This window comes from Coturnix japonica, chromosome 1 (assembly GCF_054131305.1).
Source record: "Coturnix japonica strain WE chromosome 1, WE-NBRP24, whole genome shotgun sequence".
In the NCBI taxonomy this organism is placed as follows: domain Eukaryota; kingdom Metazoa; phylum Chordata; class Aves; order Galliformes; family Phasianidae; genus Coturnix; species Coturnix japonica.
The window spans coordinates 131,223,111-131,239,232 of record NC_140663.1 but is presented as its reverse complement, the minus strand read 5'-3'; the positions used below and the strand labels follow the sequence as shown (position 1 = coordinate 131,239,232).

The 16,122-nt window shown below is 37.3% G+C and overlaps 1 protein-coding gene across 1 annotated transcript; it reads right to left on the bottom strand.

Annotated features, from left to right (window-relative positions):
* Positions 1-1,623: 1,623 nt before the first annotated feature.
* SLC10A2 (solute carrier family 10 member 2) lies at positions 1,624-13,377 on the bottom strand. Its single transcript, XM_015851460.3, has 6 exons — positions 12,893-13,377; positions 9,576-9,694; positions 8,294-8,382; positions 6,132-6,307; positions 5,187-5,344; positions 1,624-4,079 (listed from the first exon to the last, which is right to left on the bottom strand). Exons 1-6 carry the CDS (start codon positions 13,336-13,338, stop codon positions 3,946-3,948), a joined length of 1,122 nt encoding a protein of 373 aa, XP_015706946.2. The 5' UTR covers positions 13,339-13,377; the 3' UTR covers positions 1,624-3,945.
* Positions 13,378-16,122: the final 2,745 nt, after the last annotated feature.

Below are 16,122 nucleotides of genomic sequence, written 5' to 3'. Positions count from 1 at the left end.
GCAGAAGCAGTTTTTCTTGTGTTGGTGATCAGTTTTGGCTCAGAACATTTAGACACTCTTGCTTACTTGCAATTTGGTTGTACTTCTGCATTGTACTTTTGCACAATATTTGTTTTAATTCTGGATGAGAGCAACTGATACGGTTAATCTGGGAAGAACAGGAGCATTATTGTAAAGTATTGAGTAGCAAAGGTCTGTGCTTTCAGAGATAAAGAGTATTGATTACTGTTTTAGGTTTGCATCAAGTGTTTGCATCATTGATTGACTGGACCAGAAGAAAGTAAGTTCACCTGTCTTTTACAAGGCTGACAAAAACAATAATGATTAGCAGAGTTGATAATTATGTTTCTTGAACATCATAACCTGATTAGTCTGAAGCAACAAACACATTTAACTTCAATTGCAAATCAATTTACTTGTTAATTCTATTCAAATTGTACTCTCTTATGACTAAGACGGCACACTTTGTGATATAATCACTTCTTCTACATGTCTTTTTGGTCAGCTGAAAAATTGTATGTTCACAGGAGATTAAAATCATTATATTCTACTGCCTAGTTTTCCTTTTTTTTTTTTTTTTTTCCTCCTTTCCTTTCCTACTTTCCTGGTTAAAGAAACCATACTGGATGCTTAAGAGGTTTTATGCATAAAACAGATGCATTTAATTTAATCTTTTTTGTTAAATCTGATAGTAAAAAAAAAAAAAAGATGCATTTAGTCAGACCACTTAAATCTGCTTTATATATAGAGAGAGACAGTTCCAGAGAATAACTCATCCTATAACAGATACGCGAGACAGAGGGCTTGATTAATTTTGATGGTCCCTCCTTTTCTTTGATGGCTGGAGAGCATATCTTTGTTCTCAGATTTACAGCTACAAACTTTGGCTTGGAGTGTATAATCGTTGAATCTTCACAGACCTTATACCACCAGTCATGGGATGAAATAGACAATTAATTCGAATACCTTTTGAATTTTGGTGTATGCTTATCCTTAGATATACTTCATTTTTCCTGCAATGGTTTGAGATCCAGAACTGCAGAATAGTTAGAACATGAATGACTATGTAAAAGTGGACTCACTGTGTTAACCTACAACCTGCTCAGACATCAGTATAATTTTCAACCTGAATTGATAAGTGCATGATTACCAGCATGTGTAAGCATTAACTGGATCTGTTAGTCTGAACATCACTGCTTGATGCTTCTTAATTGCACATCCTGTGATGCCTCATCAACAGGCTGTTTCAATGGATAGAAATAATGTTGCCTAAGTGGTACTGCCCTTCTTTGAAAGGATTTTCATATTGAAGAATGTGGGAGGAGATGATGCAGAGTGAATTAAACCATTTGACCTTTGTAAACTGGGCTCTTACTTTTGATGATGTAAAATAATCTGCAACTGCAAGGTTGGAGGCCACTAGCATCCTTTAATGGAGAAGCTCACATCTCAACATTCATAGGGATGACAGCAAAAGAACCATAACATCTTTCTGGAGATCTATGGAGAAAGAACACAGCTTCTCCAAAAGTTCTTGTGAGACAGTCCAGACCAGTTGCATTACTGATGGACATTGATGCTGCCCAGCCTCCTGCAGCTGGCTATTCAGTAGCTGTCATGTCAATGCAACCCTGCCTCTGGCAACATTAATAAGCCATGGAGATTTTTCTTTTAACTATGACGTGCTCTAGAGCCATTGGTTGGTCAAAATATTGGAGCTGGATTTACTTCACACAAAACTTGGAACATTCAATTCTCACTGCAATTCATTGCAATGACTGTAGAAACTAAAACCTCCAGGCTTCATCTGGGGCCTTAAGTGCACATACACAGTGCACATTAAAAAATACATATCAAATATGGCATCAGATGTCTTGTGTTCATTTAAACTTCATCACTACTAAACACAGTCATTTTACACATAATCTGAGATATTTTTGTTACATCTCACAGCCATAAACTTTGTCTGTATGTTAAGATTTAGTCTCAGTTCTTTCCACCACAAATTACTCCAGTGGGCAAAATTATAAATAGTTTCTGACTTTATTCAGTTCAATGTTTATACAGTTGCTTTAAATACATAGACATACATAGTATAAGCAAGGCAGACTACTATTCTTCAATACAATTTTAAATTCTCCCTTAAAAATACACAGAAGCATTGGGGTTCAGCATGGGGAATGAGTAGCAGTTTGTTGCAAGAATGACTTTACTCCAACTAAAATCTGCTGCCCATTTTTAGATGGAAACAGAATAAAGACAATAGACTTCTTATCACAAATATTACAAATAGCAGCTTATTCTTTTCTCAGTGAAAGTGGTGTTTCACATCTGTGATTCCTCCATAGAAGAATTCACAACATTTTCCTGTTTGTTCTATAAAAAAATAACACACCTAGCTATGTGCCATCTTCCACTAAGGGTTGAAATCCTCCTTGGAGGCATGATCGTTCTGAACTTAACCTGAAAGCAAAGCAGCTTCAAGCCTCTCCAAACTCAGGAACATTTCAAGATCCTTTCTCTCACATATGGTATATAAAAATAATTTATCCTTTGTTTAATATTGGGCACATTTCTGCAGCAGTGGAAAGCTACACGTCTGGAACTTAAATTCCACAATTTCAGTTGTGTTTGTAGAAAACCTGCCATTTCAACTCATAACACCTCAGAAGGTCCACTTGAATATGACAAAGAGGTGTATAGTTTCCATGTGTTGACAGTTGGCTCACTCTTGAAGTTTTTGGTCAGCCAAGCTCTCACTTATTTCATCTGAAGTTCTCTGGATGTTTTCTTTGCATAAGAGCTACAAGGACTAATGTTACTGAATGTATTCACAAAAAATTACAGCTGAAAAAAATTTACTGTACTATTTCTCTCAAAATTATGTTATTTCTTCACATACTTAAGACAGTTTTCCATATGTGCCCTTGAATTTTCAGAGACAAATAATGTATATTTACATCCAATTATGTTGGTTTATGGTTTATATAATTAAGATTTCACAGTCATTAACTACGTTAGTGTCTTCAAATCATAAACATGCAGTTAAGTCCAAACTTGCTGAGTTTATACAGCCGCAGAAATATATGGCTATCAGCTATATTATCAAGTATAAAGGATATACTATATGACTCTCAGCTACTCTTGATAGTACAACTCTCAAAACCCAGCTTGCTTTTCTGTATGTAGCTGTCACTGAAATGGCCTTAGACTTATCTCCTAAACTTTATCTCTCTACTCATACTTCTTGCACCTAAAGATCCAGACTGAAGATGCAAAGCCATTACTTTTCATTAATCCAAGAAAAAAAGGAGTCCTAAGGGTACTTTGCATTTGTGAAACTTATAGCTTTAGAAGAAATTAATGCTTCAAGCAAATAGTACAGTGGAATAACTTTAGCTTGACCAGACTGACCTAAATGAAACTTCATTTCATTACTTGCTTGTTTCAATTTCATGGTTGATTCATGTTCAGTGGAAGTCTTCCAGCTTTATCAGATCTTCCTCATCAACTCCTATTGCTTCTCAGGCACTTTTAGAAGATTTATCTTTGTTTGGGGCAAGGGCTGAGACTAGATGGATCATGATCCAGAATCTGTAAAAAAAATATCTGCTTCTTCTTCTTCTTCTTCTTTTTTTTTTTTTTTTAAGCAATGGCCCAACTTTATTCTTTCCTTCTTTACAGAAACCAAAATAATACATTAAATATTTTAAGGAATTATATTTAAAAAGAAATGTTGAAATTGTGGTAGAAACCATGTTGAAAATCAAAGCAGAGATTTTTTATAAGTTAATCATTTTGAAGTATCACTGTCCAGTATCAGCAGAACTCCATTTTTTTGCTAAATATTTAGCAAAAATATAAAGCAACAGCATCTGAAAACAAGCTTTAAGTAAACCATGTGTCTTCTATCTTTTCAGCTGGTTGGAACAGAGAGGTAATTGACTATTTTATCTCGTCCGATACAAATCCTCCATTTTCTTTAGCATGTGATGAAATTGATTTAGAATCATCTTTTTCTTCTGTTTTCTCAACATCTGCATTCGTTTTGACACAACGTTTTATATAAACACGGTAGCCTGGAAATTTAATATTAAATGAAATTTTTATAACAGTGATCTGAAAAACACTGTATTTGCATGTAAGCATACAGCATTTTATTACTTTATGTTGCTAAAATATTCCAATAACTCAATACAATTTATTTAAAGCCGGATTTAATTATTCTATGTCAGCAACTCTTATCACTAAAGAAGTATATTTAGAAAATAATAAAGAGAATATATATATATATTCAGAATATATATATATATTTACGCTTGACTGCTTTTTTGTTCCTGTTGAAAGTGCTGCCTTTCTTTCTTGGGAAACCTTTGGGCTATTGGCTGGATCTGTGGCACTCATTCTTCTACACAAATCTTGTTTGGCAGAAACTAAGACAAAGTGAGGAAAAACAGTTCTTCCATACTCATGCAATTGCCAGCTATAGAGGTAAAATCTGGGGCTATAGCTCCCAAGGTTGTGTCCCTGGGACAGTGCTCTAGATGCCTGGTAAGATGGCTCACTTGTGACTGGGAGCTAAAAAGTCCCAGCTAGTTCTGGGGGTGAACAAAAGTGATAAAGTCTCAATCCTCAGTAGGTTAGTTGTGTACTTGTAGTGCAATGAGTGTGAGGTGCATGCAGGAGTAAAGAGGGACTTTATAGCTGAAAATTTCCTTTCTGATATTAGCTATGAAGCTAATCTTTCTCTTGATGTATGTCAGGAGAATAAGCTTATGCATGCTTTTCAAAATTTTGAGCTTACAGAGGTCAGACATCTTGGAGTGGTAGAGGGCTCTAGAGGAAGATACATTTGTCTTTCTTCAGGAAAGGGTAAAAACAAATCTCTGCCCAATATCTGACACCTCTGTAGTCAGTTGTAGGTGACAGAGATAGCTTCCCTTGTTCTGAAAAGTAAAGGGCCTTCCAAATCTTAAACTGATCCTTCTATTGTCCCAGTTACACACTGGACACAGCACAGTGGTGATGAACAATGATTATTTGAGTCATTATTAAGTTAACTGTTTTCCATTTGATTATTTTCCTCTCTCAACTGTATGTTCTTGTTTTCTGCACATTGACAGAAAATTGGGCTGGTGATGATAGCAATGATAATAATGTTCTAATAGAAAATATCTATACTTTACCTGCTAAAATCATTAGTGCAAACAACAGCTGGAAAATGCTGTAGATGAGTGGGAAAGTAAACATCAGTTCAAGTTGTTCAGGGCTGAAGGAGAGCTGTACTATTGTTGAACACAGCTGAGTGTTTTGCATGCCTGTTTCCAGAGACACGGTACGACATCTAAAGGGAATAACACAATGACAACTGTGAAATAGCATTCTGCGGATTCCTCTTCTTTAATAGGTATTTGCAAAATCAGGAACCACATAGATAAATTAAAAAATAGCATTCCTCAGCTTACAACTGATAGAATTTTTAGAACCAGAACACATGCAATTTAGGTCAATTAAGCAATTGCAGAGGAATATTATATTCTATAGTCAACACTACTTATTGTACAATCATAGAATATCCTAAGTTGGAAGGAATCCACAAAGGTTATTAAGTTCAACTTCTGGCTCCACACAGGACCACCCAAAATTCAAACCATGCATATGAAATGCTCCTTGAATTCTGTAAGCTTGAGGCTGTGACCCTTGGGAGCCTGTTTCAGTGCCCAGTCACCTTCTCATTGAAGAACCTTTTCCTGGTATCCAATCTGAAACTTTACTCTTCCTCTCTTTTGCAACAATAATCTAAATTTTAGGCTGCTGTTTCTTCATGAGAAGTTTTACTTGCTTCAGCCCATTTGCTTGTTAGATCTGTTCTGCTCACTTCCTTTGACATGCAAGACATGGGCACACATGGGTAAGACAGAAGGAAATACTAGTAATAATCCATAGATAAAAATGTAAACATTAAAAGTTCTATTTACATGCTGTACACTAGAAACAATTTGAGGAATGAGTGATCTGTTGCAAAATGATTATTTAGGAAACATTCTCAGCATTGACTATTGCCTTAAATAGAATCTTCCTTCTCAGATGAAATAAGGCTATAAGTCTATGTCAGAGAGAAATCTCTGTACCTGCTCCAAGACAGACCAGCGAGACGAGCCAGAAAGAATCCCAAAGAATAGCCAGCTGCTGGAAATATTGTACCAATGATCCATAATTTAGGTGTGATAACCCATGAGCCTTTGTAGAGTATTCCCCCAACTACAGCAGTGACGACAATGAGAACTGCTCCCACTATGGAACCAACCTGTTAGAAAATAAGAGACTTCAATGAAATTTTGTGACAACAAACACAATGTCAAACATACCTTTGAATGTCTTGTAACTGAGCCACTGAAACATCTTATTAAACATAAAGCTAAATATTTTCCACCACCTAATTCATGGGAAACAGACAGAATAGATTACTTCAATTTTCCCAAAAATAGAGCTGTACAATGTACTTCAAAGTGTGACTACAGACAGATCAAAGCTCAGCTAAAACTGAGAAACATTAGAAACTTCAGAGCTGTGACATTGATGAGGAATAACTCAGAGGTTAGATTTTTCCCAGAATTATTGGGACAATAGTAGTCTAAAAGCTGGGGCTTAGCATAGTGTATGCTAATAAGATGCTAGATTGTTGGTTCCAGGAAATTATTTGTCAACTGAAGGAATAAATAGTTATTGTGGCTGAAAATATTGTGTATGAGAACTGGCTGTAAGCTTATATGCATTTCTATATAGGCACAGTCACTGAGTTAATCTTATTTTCTGTGGCTGAACCTACGGAGATCCTCACTGCTTCTTGCCAAGGTAAAGGATAACGCATTCTCTTCTCAATATTCAGTTTATCTCAATATCTCATTATGGTATACATTGCAAGAGATCTCACCAGCAGATATCTATGCTTAAGTGAAGGAGAAATCCATTTCTCAGCTAAAAGGTATATTCTTATTGAACTAGTTTCATCAATCTTTGACTAAATCTTTTTAAGGGCACTGAGTCAACAAGTGCTTTTGTTTGACCAAGAGATTAACTACATACACCTAGGTAAAAGAAACACAGTCTAGCCATGACAAGCTATTCTGTTTCACATTGTCTTTGTGCTCTTATCTCCCATTTCTCACTATCTGGACCTTAATCTGACAGGTACGATTCAATCTTTGCTTGATGCTTCATTGTATATTATCAAGCAAATTGGCAGTGGAATCTACTGTGGGTTGCTCACCCACTCAGTACAAATGACAAAGTAATTGTGTTTTGCTGAAGCAGTAAGTAGAGTATCTCCTCATGTTAACTCAAGTCCATAACTTCCCCTTAACTGATTATGCAGGAACAGCACCATTTTGAAATCATCTCTCATGTTCTTAAGTAAGCTGTGGATGCATTTAAAAAGAATAACAGGATAAAGAAAAAAATCATGAAAATTAGTTGGACTTAAAAGGACCTTATTTGCATTCCGTAATTTCTGAGCTGATAGCAGAAAAAGAATAATAAAATATGGGTAGAATAACCACTTGTCAGGTTATTTTTGTTTTAGAAAACGTAGAAAATATTTATATTAACATAGGGTAGTCAACAAAGGCCAAAGGTACTTGGCATATCTGAGAATCACTTTGAACTGAGAAGGAAAATATTCAGAATGATTAATTTTCTGTTAACATAAAATGTAGATAAGGTATTACTATTACTATTTTGGTAAGGTCTGTTTTTGCCAAAAATCATAGATTCAGTGCTCCTGAATCTCTTGCAAATATAGTTGAACTTTCTGAATAGTTTTCTTAGATTTTTTAAACATTGGAACATTTTCAACACACATATAAATGCATATTTAAATCAACTTCACACTCAAAATTGCCAAAAAATGATAAATTGGTTTAAAAGGAGAATTGTTTTTGCTCGACTCAGATTGTCCTCATTTTGCACTATTTTGAAGAAAAAAATTCCATTTGACTCGAATGATTTTCCTTCCATTTTTCAGCTTACATTATAAACTGAACTCAGTTGCTTGCATAGTTCTAGCCAAAAACAAAAGCATGCTCTTTGGTGATGGCTTCTAATAACATGTACAACTCATGCATGTTTGTGCAGGGGGAAAGCAATACATTTCTGCAGTGTCTCATTTCTTTTCTGGTGAAAACTCCAAGGCTGTCAGATACGAATACTGTGAGTAGTAATATGTTGCTTAAGTGTGGCTACCTATTCCATAATTTGTCTATAATTACCAATGCTTCAGCAGCATAAATCCTACCTTAAGTATCTTTTTTGCTTTACTGGGCCATTTGTGATTAACAAATACTCCAACTGAAACAGGAACTACAAGAGCTACCAGTGAAATTCCTGTAAAAAAGAAAAGGGGAAAGATAAATCCACATATCATGTAGGAGTTCATGATGGGAACAGGCACTGTGAGAATCAGATGGAGTTACAGAACAAGCCTGTGGTGGATGTTTCTGGTACACAAACCCCAGCACATACACACTATACACACTATACCCACACCTACCCATTTGCTTTTCTACAGTCTGTTATATTTGGCAACCTGTTGAAGTAATTGCCATTCAGCTGAGCTATGTGCTCATTCACCTGAAACAAAAAGGCAGACAGAAATTTGAGCACACTAATCACCACTATCCTGTGATGGGTGTAGCTATATTAAATGTTCACTTTGTCTGCAGGTGTTTCGCTACTGTACCAAATCAACAAATGGTTTAGAGTTTCTTTTGTTCTGTCCTTCTTTCTCCAGCATGATTTTTAAAAGCACAAGCAATATGTGTGTGTATATATATATATTTACATATATATATATATACAAGCAATATATATATATATATATATATATTTTTCCCAGGACAACGAGAATTGAAATTGAGGAATATGAAAGTGACTCTGCTGGCTTTGTTAGATAACCACAACATGGAACTGAACTTGATAAGCACTGAGGTTACAGTTCTGCAAAGCACTGGAGCATATATTTCTAAATACTCTGACTATTTTCTCTTTGTAGCTGGATGAGATTTCTGACAGGAAGTCAAATGAAGCCACTCCTGGTGGTGTAGATTGTAGCTTTTCAATGAGACTCAGCAGTTTTAATCACTTGCTTAATTATCCACATGCGCTTAAGTACTTTGCCAGATATGGCCTCAGCTCTTAGCTCTTTGCAGGATTGTGCCTGAAAGCTGTTACCGATGCTTTCATCCAGGGAAAGTAGCTATTTCTGTATGAATTATTCTTATCCCAGTACCACGCAGGTTTCCAAACCATTTAAAAAGAAAAGAATGCATGAACTTGTGAAAAATCCTTGTACTGTGTTTATTATGACATAAAGCATTTGATCCAAAGAGCTGTGGATGAGTTGAAGCCGTCCAGATACCTAATTCCCATCAAAATCACTGAAAAGTAGGAAAATACATAGTTTTTAAATGTCTGAGGTAATTTCTTCTTGCCTCTGTAGGATGGTTATGGTGTAAGAGTTGCTTTTACTAGAAGGAAAATAAAGGAGAATCAGAAGAAGTGTGGTTCGCTTGACTTACCAATGCTGTCATAGGGGAGTATAATTGCATCAGAATCGGTCCACATCTTGGTATAAACAAAAAGACAGAGTGGCATCATCCCCATTGCAAGAAGTGTGGAGCAAGTTGTCATGCTGATGCTGCAAAAAATGGGTTTAAGTGACTATTTGTCTCACATTAATCTATGCTGTCTTCATTTCCTTATTATGACTTAACAACTTATGAAGAGAGAAACAAGAAATGCTGCTGGCTACAGTCATTTATCCATATGTCAAGTCAGAAAAAAAAGCTAAATGCAAATAATTGTTCCATCTGAAAAAAAAAAAAATTAAAAACCACAAATACCAGCATGTTCTGTAGACATGAAACAGTAAGTTTCAGTGCATTGAACAGAACAATAAATTTCAGTTCAAACAAAGAATTAGAGTGGCAAACATCAGGAAGGGCTGCTGGCAAGTCTATATGTGTGCTGACTGGCTGGCCTCCGAGAGGGCAGCAATTTGGATCAATTGCCGTTTTCCATTTCACTATCAGTTCTGGAGTATTTTAGAATTTCAGTCCAAAGCCAAAGCACAAACAAAAACATTCATTATCTAGGAAGTACAACATAATAAATTTCCCTTTTCTGGCTTTTCCTGCCCTAGGCCAAAGAGCAGGTACTGATAATTACCATTTGAAGCTGAGTGTAAGTATTGTTACTTACTTGGTTTGTTTAAAAATGTTAAAATATAAAGTCTTAGAATCATAGAATGGCTTGGGTTGGAAGCGACCTTTAAGATCATCTAGTTCCAACCCCCGTACTACAGGCAGAGACACCCCACACTAGATCAAGTTTCTCAAAGCCTTATCCAGCCTGGCCTTGAATGCTTCCAGGGTTGGAGCACCTTGCTGGGCAACCTGTTCCAAGTCTAGAATCCGCTGAGCCTGGCATACTTTTTAGAAAAATGAACATTCTGCTGGATGATGGAAGACAGTGTAAGACAGCTAAAAAGACAGACAGAAATGGAGGATATTGTCAGATTTTTTTCTGAGTAGTGTAGGTAAAATGTTGCCTTCAAAGGTAAAAATGACAGAAGGTTTTACTTGGGAGACTTTGGAAACTTCCTCATGAGCCTCCCTTCTGATTGCTCTTTGATGTAGTTTAACCTCATAATAGAAGCTACAGATACACAAACTGGATAAGTTCAGAGAGATCTGGAAGAATTCATACAGAAACTACAGAAATATCTGTTTTAGTTTTGGTTCCTTTGACTCCCTGCTTCTGTGTTGTTGGATGTAGTTATGTAGTAGACTTTGGAAAGAGAATTCTTATACACAAAGGAAAAAGCTTTGACTTAGGTCTGTTCAAGTCCAACTGGATAAAAGAGCTCATGTTTCCTGTGTCTACATTTCCTATATATTCTTACAGTTTCAGTATCTACATCCTTCTACAAAGGCTGCTCATTCGCTAACCCCAATCCCTGTGCTTGCTCCCTGAAGAGCTATGGAGGGGAAACAGTAACACAGAAGAAGTTGTTCTTATGAGTTAGCAAGAAATGTCAAAAACAGGTGTCCTTATGGGAAACTTCAGAGGACATCATCTGAGTCTGAGCTACTAAGAAGGGTACAAAACCTCATACTTCACCTTCCAATGACTACACAAATAGTAGAAAATTAATTTTTGCTCTAACTTATGGTTATATTGCACTAGGAAGTGTTGGAGCAGTACTGTAGATAATAGCAATGGCTTATTATATGCAAAGATAAAATATCAGTTAGTTAAGAGCAGAACTTAGTCTAATATGCTGTGCTGGCTCCAGAAACCAGTCAAGTTACTTGTACTGTTATTCTAACAATACTGAAGATGCATCACTTGCTGTACCTCCTGTTTCCTCTAGACCTTGAATAATTGTGAAAATGTAGTGATCAAAAGACTTTGAAATCTTAAGGTAAAGGCTTTTGCCTAAAGAATAATATTTTGTATGTGTTTCCAATTTACCTCACCTTCTGCCACCATCGTGAGCTATAAATTCTACTCATAGCACCATCAATTATGATTCCTAATATACGGACCTGACAAGGAACAGTTTAGCTCAATGTATTCTTCCAAGGAAAGATTAGGATGGAATTTAAGACTTGTGCTGGATGTCTTTTTATCTATGTTTTCTTAGGCCTGCATTCAATGAAATAAAATGTCTTATAGTTTTTACTATCATAGGATTTTCCTCCTCAGTGAGGAAGCTGGTGATTAGCGGGGGCTGACTTCATACATAATTTGAATGCAGGCATTACATTAACACCTGTGTGTAACAGAAAAGTTCACTGTTTTCAAAGGATGGAAAAAATGTCTTATTAAAGCCACAAATATTAACATTCTTAGTCAATTTGCTCTGACTCCACATCTTTCTTACTTCTATTATTTTTTCCACTTCTAGTTCAGACTGGCATATGATAAATTGGATGAATGCTCCAATTTATGTTTCTCTGCAGGAAATGGAGAAATTATCTTGTTTATTTTAGAGCAGAGTAATCAGGATATGAAAAGAAAAAAAGATGGCTCATTTTTAAAAGCTGTTAGAGTTAATGAACGCCCCAAGAAATTTTCATCAGGAGTAGGGTGCACTTCTACAGCGTGTTTGATGTCCAAGACTGCACTACATATCCTGCATGTTTGTTTCTGAGTTTGGAGCACCCAGTCAGGGACCATTACACCTAGTCACAACGGAGTTTTTCCATAGCACCTCATGTGCTGCATTATTCAGTAGCTTTTCTCCCGTAAAAATTTCCTTCAGTTTGAAGACTTTACAGAAGGTGCCAGGAGCACATAGAAATGTCATAAGCAATTTTCTTTTGTATTAGTTCCCAAAGAGAAAGGCTGTGCCTGTCTGTTCATTGTGCAGAACACAGAAGGAGGAAAGATATTTTTCCACAAGTGGTTTCTTCTAAGAAGCATTATTTCAAAAAATTGTTACATAGCTGCTCTTTCATGCATAGGACTAGGGTTCAAAAGTTTTTTATTATATTTTTTTACTGCCCAAGGTCTTGGAGAGTTAAAATCACAAGTATGAGTCTAACTTAGTCAATGAGTCGCTAGTATGATATTTTATGAAGAATTTGAGATCTTACAGTGAAGACATTCTCTAATATTCACAGTTCTGTTATGATATCTTCCTAGTGAATTATCAAGAACTAACTATAAGTCTAGTCTGCTTATATGTACTAGAACTATAGTAACTAAATATTTCTACAAGAAGGAAGTTCCACCATACATCAAACAATACAAGAAAAGATCAGACAGTCCTTTTCAATACAAATTTACAAAAAGCCATGTAAACATTTTAGAAAACAGCTGCTCTTACCTTAGGTCCATGTCACCATCCACCCAGTAGGCGATGATGTTAGAGGCTGTGCCTCCAGGACAGCATCCCATGATCATCACCACAACGGCTTGAATAGGAAGCACACTAAAGGCCAGTGACAGCAAGAAGGCTGTGAGAGGCATAATTCCAAACTGACAGAGGAAACCCACAAAAATACCCCAGGGTCTTTTTATGTGGTGCAAGAATTTTTTAATTTCCACATTGCAACCCATGGAGAACATCACCAAAGCCAGCATGATTGTTAGAACAGTACTTAAAACTACACTCAAAGTCTGGTTAAAATCACTTTCTGGTAACACACAAGATGTGCCACTACAAATAGTAGCATTTTCTGGACAAGCTGTGGAGTTATCCACAGCTGGACAAGCTGTGGAGTTGTCCAGCAACTTGGTGTTAAAATGCCTAGAAAGTAAGTAAGGCTGCATTTCAAAATGAAGAACTGCTCAGAGTATCCAAGGCAAACTTTCAAGCCCGTGTAAATGATTGTTTGTCAGCCACTCTTTTTAAATGATCCAGGAAGCAATAAAGTTCAATAAATACCTGAATGCTGTTACTATTCCTTAAGGGTTTGGCACGATGCTGATTCATATGGTTATAAAAGTTGTGCTTGCTTGAGATGGTGGTAATCAATCATTTATCCATATGATAATGAGGAATCCCACATCGAGAGAACATCTGTGTTAATATTTAAGGGTGTAAAGGAGGCTTGTGGAATAGCTAAGCACACAAAATGAAAATCACAGGAGGAAAAGAAAGTTTACACTTAATTCTTTGAATTTCTTGCATGCCTCCAGGAAAGCTGCTCATGCATGAACAATGTGTGCATTACAAGGACGTGCAGGGCTGAAAGGAGCAACTGATACACAAGAAATCCTGGGTAGGAGCCCTGAGCAAGGATAAAAGATTCACCTTCTAAATACTACACAAGGCTGCATTTTAGGAGATTGTAAGAGCTTCTCTTTAACTACAGCAGAGCAGTCAAAGACTCAGTCCTGTTCAAGGAGTGCTGCAGGCAGAGCTGTGAAGTGTCACATCACGCTATGTGCCACAGCATTCGGGTGCAAGGGTCTACTGGTTGTCATACAGGGCGTCATACTGAATGGGATGTGATCCAAGTTTGACTGTATTTCTGGTGTGATAGAACTTATGACTAGTGTACAGTGGAAACATTCTAATTGTGTTTAGTTGCACTCTTTGTCATTCTTATCTCATTTTCCACGTAGTTCTTAAAATGGTTAGGATCCTGGCCTTGAATTTTCCTGCAGTCTGCTAAAAAGGTTTTTTTTTGGCTTTGGCTCATGCAGCACAACTGTAGGAGCTGACACCTGACTCTCTGACATCTTCATGTCCCATCAGCCCATGTACCCAGTGACCAGGCTTCTGTGTCTCACCTCAGCCCTGGCTATGTCTACATCTTTGCTGAGCTTGGGGAAGGCAGGGGAGGTGGCATGGGCTGGGCTTGCTGGGGCAGCAGTAGATTTATAGTCCTCCTAGCCACTTTTTGCTAGTTGCAGCTGGCACTCCCATGCTTTGCTCCAGTTTGTGCTGGAAATGTTGGATATTGAGAGGAAGAACACTGGGAGACTGGGAAGGAGAATGGAGATTTGTTTGCTGGGCTGGGCACAGGGAGTGGGACTGTGGGGCTGGCATATTGCTTTGGAGCCCACTGTAGCCAGCTCTGGCCATGCTGAAACAGAACTTTGATGTGATCCCTGGTCTGTGGTCTGCTACTGTGGGGGTTCTCCATGGGCTGTGAGCTCTTTACATTGCTGCCCCATGTGATCCTCTGTGACTGCACAGGGAAACTCCATGTGGCACCCATGGGCTACAGGGAATGGTCTGCTCCTCTCTGGGTCTCACCTGGGCTGCAGGGAGCTTCTGCTCTGCACCTGGAGCACCTCCTGCCCTCCTTCTGTACTGACCTGGATAGCTTCAGGGCTGTTCTCTCACATTTCTCACTCCTCTCTCCCAGCTGATGCTGTGCAACAGTTTTCTTTTAATCTGCTCTCCCAGAGACTCCACCAGTGTTACTCATAGATCAGCTCTGGCAGCACTGTGTCCCTTTGGAGTAGCTGGAGCTGGCTTTACTCTGACATGGGGTAGTACTGGGCTCTGTACTGGTAGTACAGAGGCTACCCTTGCATCCCTCTGCTACGAAAAAAAATTACATTTACGAAATGTAAATGCAATAGAACTGTGGTTATCAACCTGCTGGGTGGATGTTGTGTGAATACTCATGCATTAAACAACACAATAACACTATGAAATTAATATAACACACAAGCAAAAAAAAAAAAAAAAAAAAGTCACTAGAAAAGTTGAGTTCTTCATGCTGAAACAAAAGTGTTAATAGTAACAACAAGAATAAAACATTAGGAAGCTGGGATATTTTACAGTTCTGACTATAGCATGGATGAATGGATCTTATTTTTCCCAGAACATACCAAACCACTGGTCTCTTGCTTGATCAAAGTTTCACGCCCTCAAGCTTCTCCAATACTGGGAATATTTTAAAGGGAGTAATTATGATGCTTCTTTATCTATACCCAAGTTATGGGTCAGATCTAGCTTCACATGTAGATCTCATACTAAAACCTAATCCAAAATATAAGGTACAACGTTGACTCCCAAACACCTTTAGTTTCCCATACCTAATTTTTTTGTATTGCTAGACTAACAAGCTAAGGCATAATTATCTTCAACAAGCAAGATGCCCACTAAAAGTCTCAGCATTCTGTGCCTAACCTCACTGTGCAAAATGATAGGTATTACTTTATATTCTATTTATTTATTTCTTTTTACTTTTAATTGTGAATCATTGAGAGGAAGTAATAGAAGGAGTTTCCCAGCATGCCCACATGACACCTGTTTCTTTAAAAGTAGATCAGCTACAATGCTGTATCTCCTAAGTCACTGCTGGATGCCTGATGGAATAATGTCAGACTAGCTGGCAGCTGGCAAGCCCTGCCCTGTGATTAGTGCAACATCTGTGTATGACTGTGGTATGTTTTATAGGACAACAAGCAAAATAATGAGTAGATTAAAGGAATACTCTGAGATCTGAGGCAGAAAAGTTTTTCTCCTATATACTCTCTTTCAAACAGAATGGTTTTTGTTTTGTTTTGTTTTTCAAACCTAGTCTATTAAAGGGCTAGGCAGCTTTTAAAAGTATGGCTGTAACAACTTCTTTTATTTTTTTTTCTCCCCAC

What these genes read in the sequence shown, in the direction of transcription:
- SLC10A2 (XM_015851460.3), bottom strand. Translation starts at nt 13,338, where the DNA reads ATGCAGCCTTACTTACTTTCTAGGCATTTTAACACCAAGTTGCTGGAC. An exon ending in GATGGTGACATGGACCTAAG is followed by an intron (nt 9,695 to 12,892) that starts GTAAGAGCAGCT and finishes CATTTTTTGCAG; the next exon opens with CATCAGCATGACAACTTGCT. An exon ending in TGCACTAATGATTTTAGCAG is followed by an intron (nt 4,080 to 5,186) that starts GTAAAGTATAGA and finishes TTAAATTTCCAG; the next exon opens with GCTACCGTGTTTATATAAAA.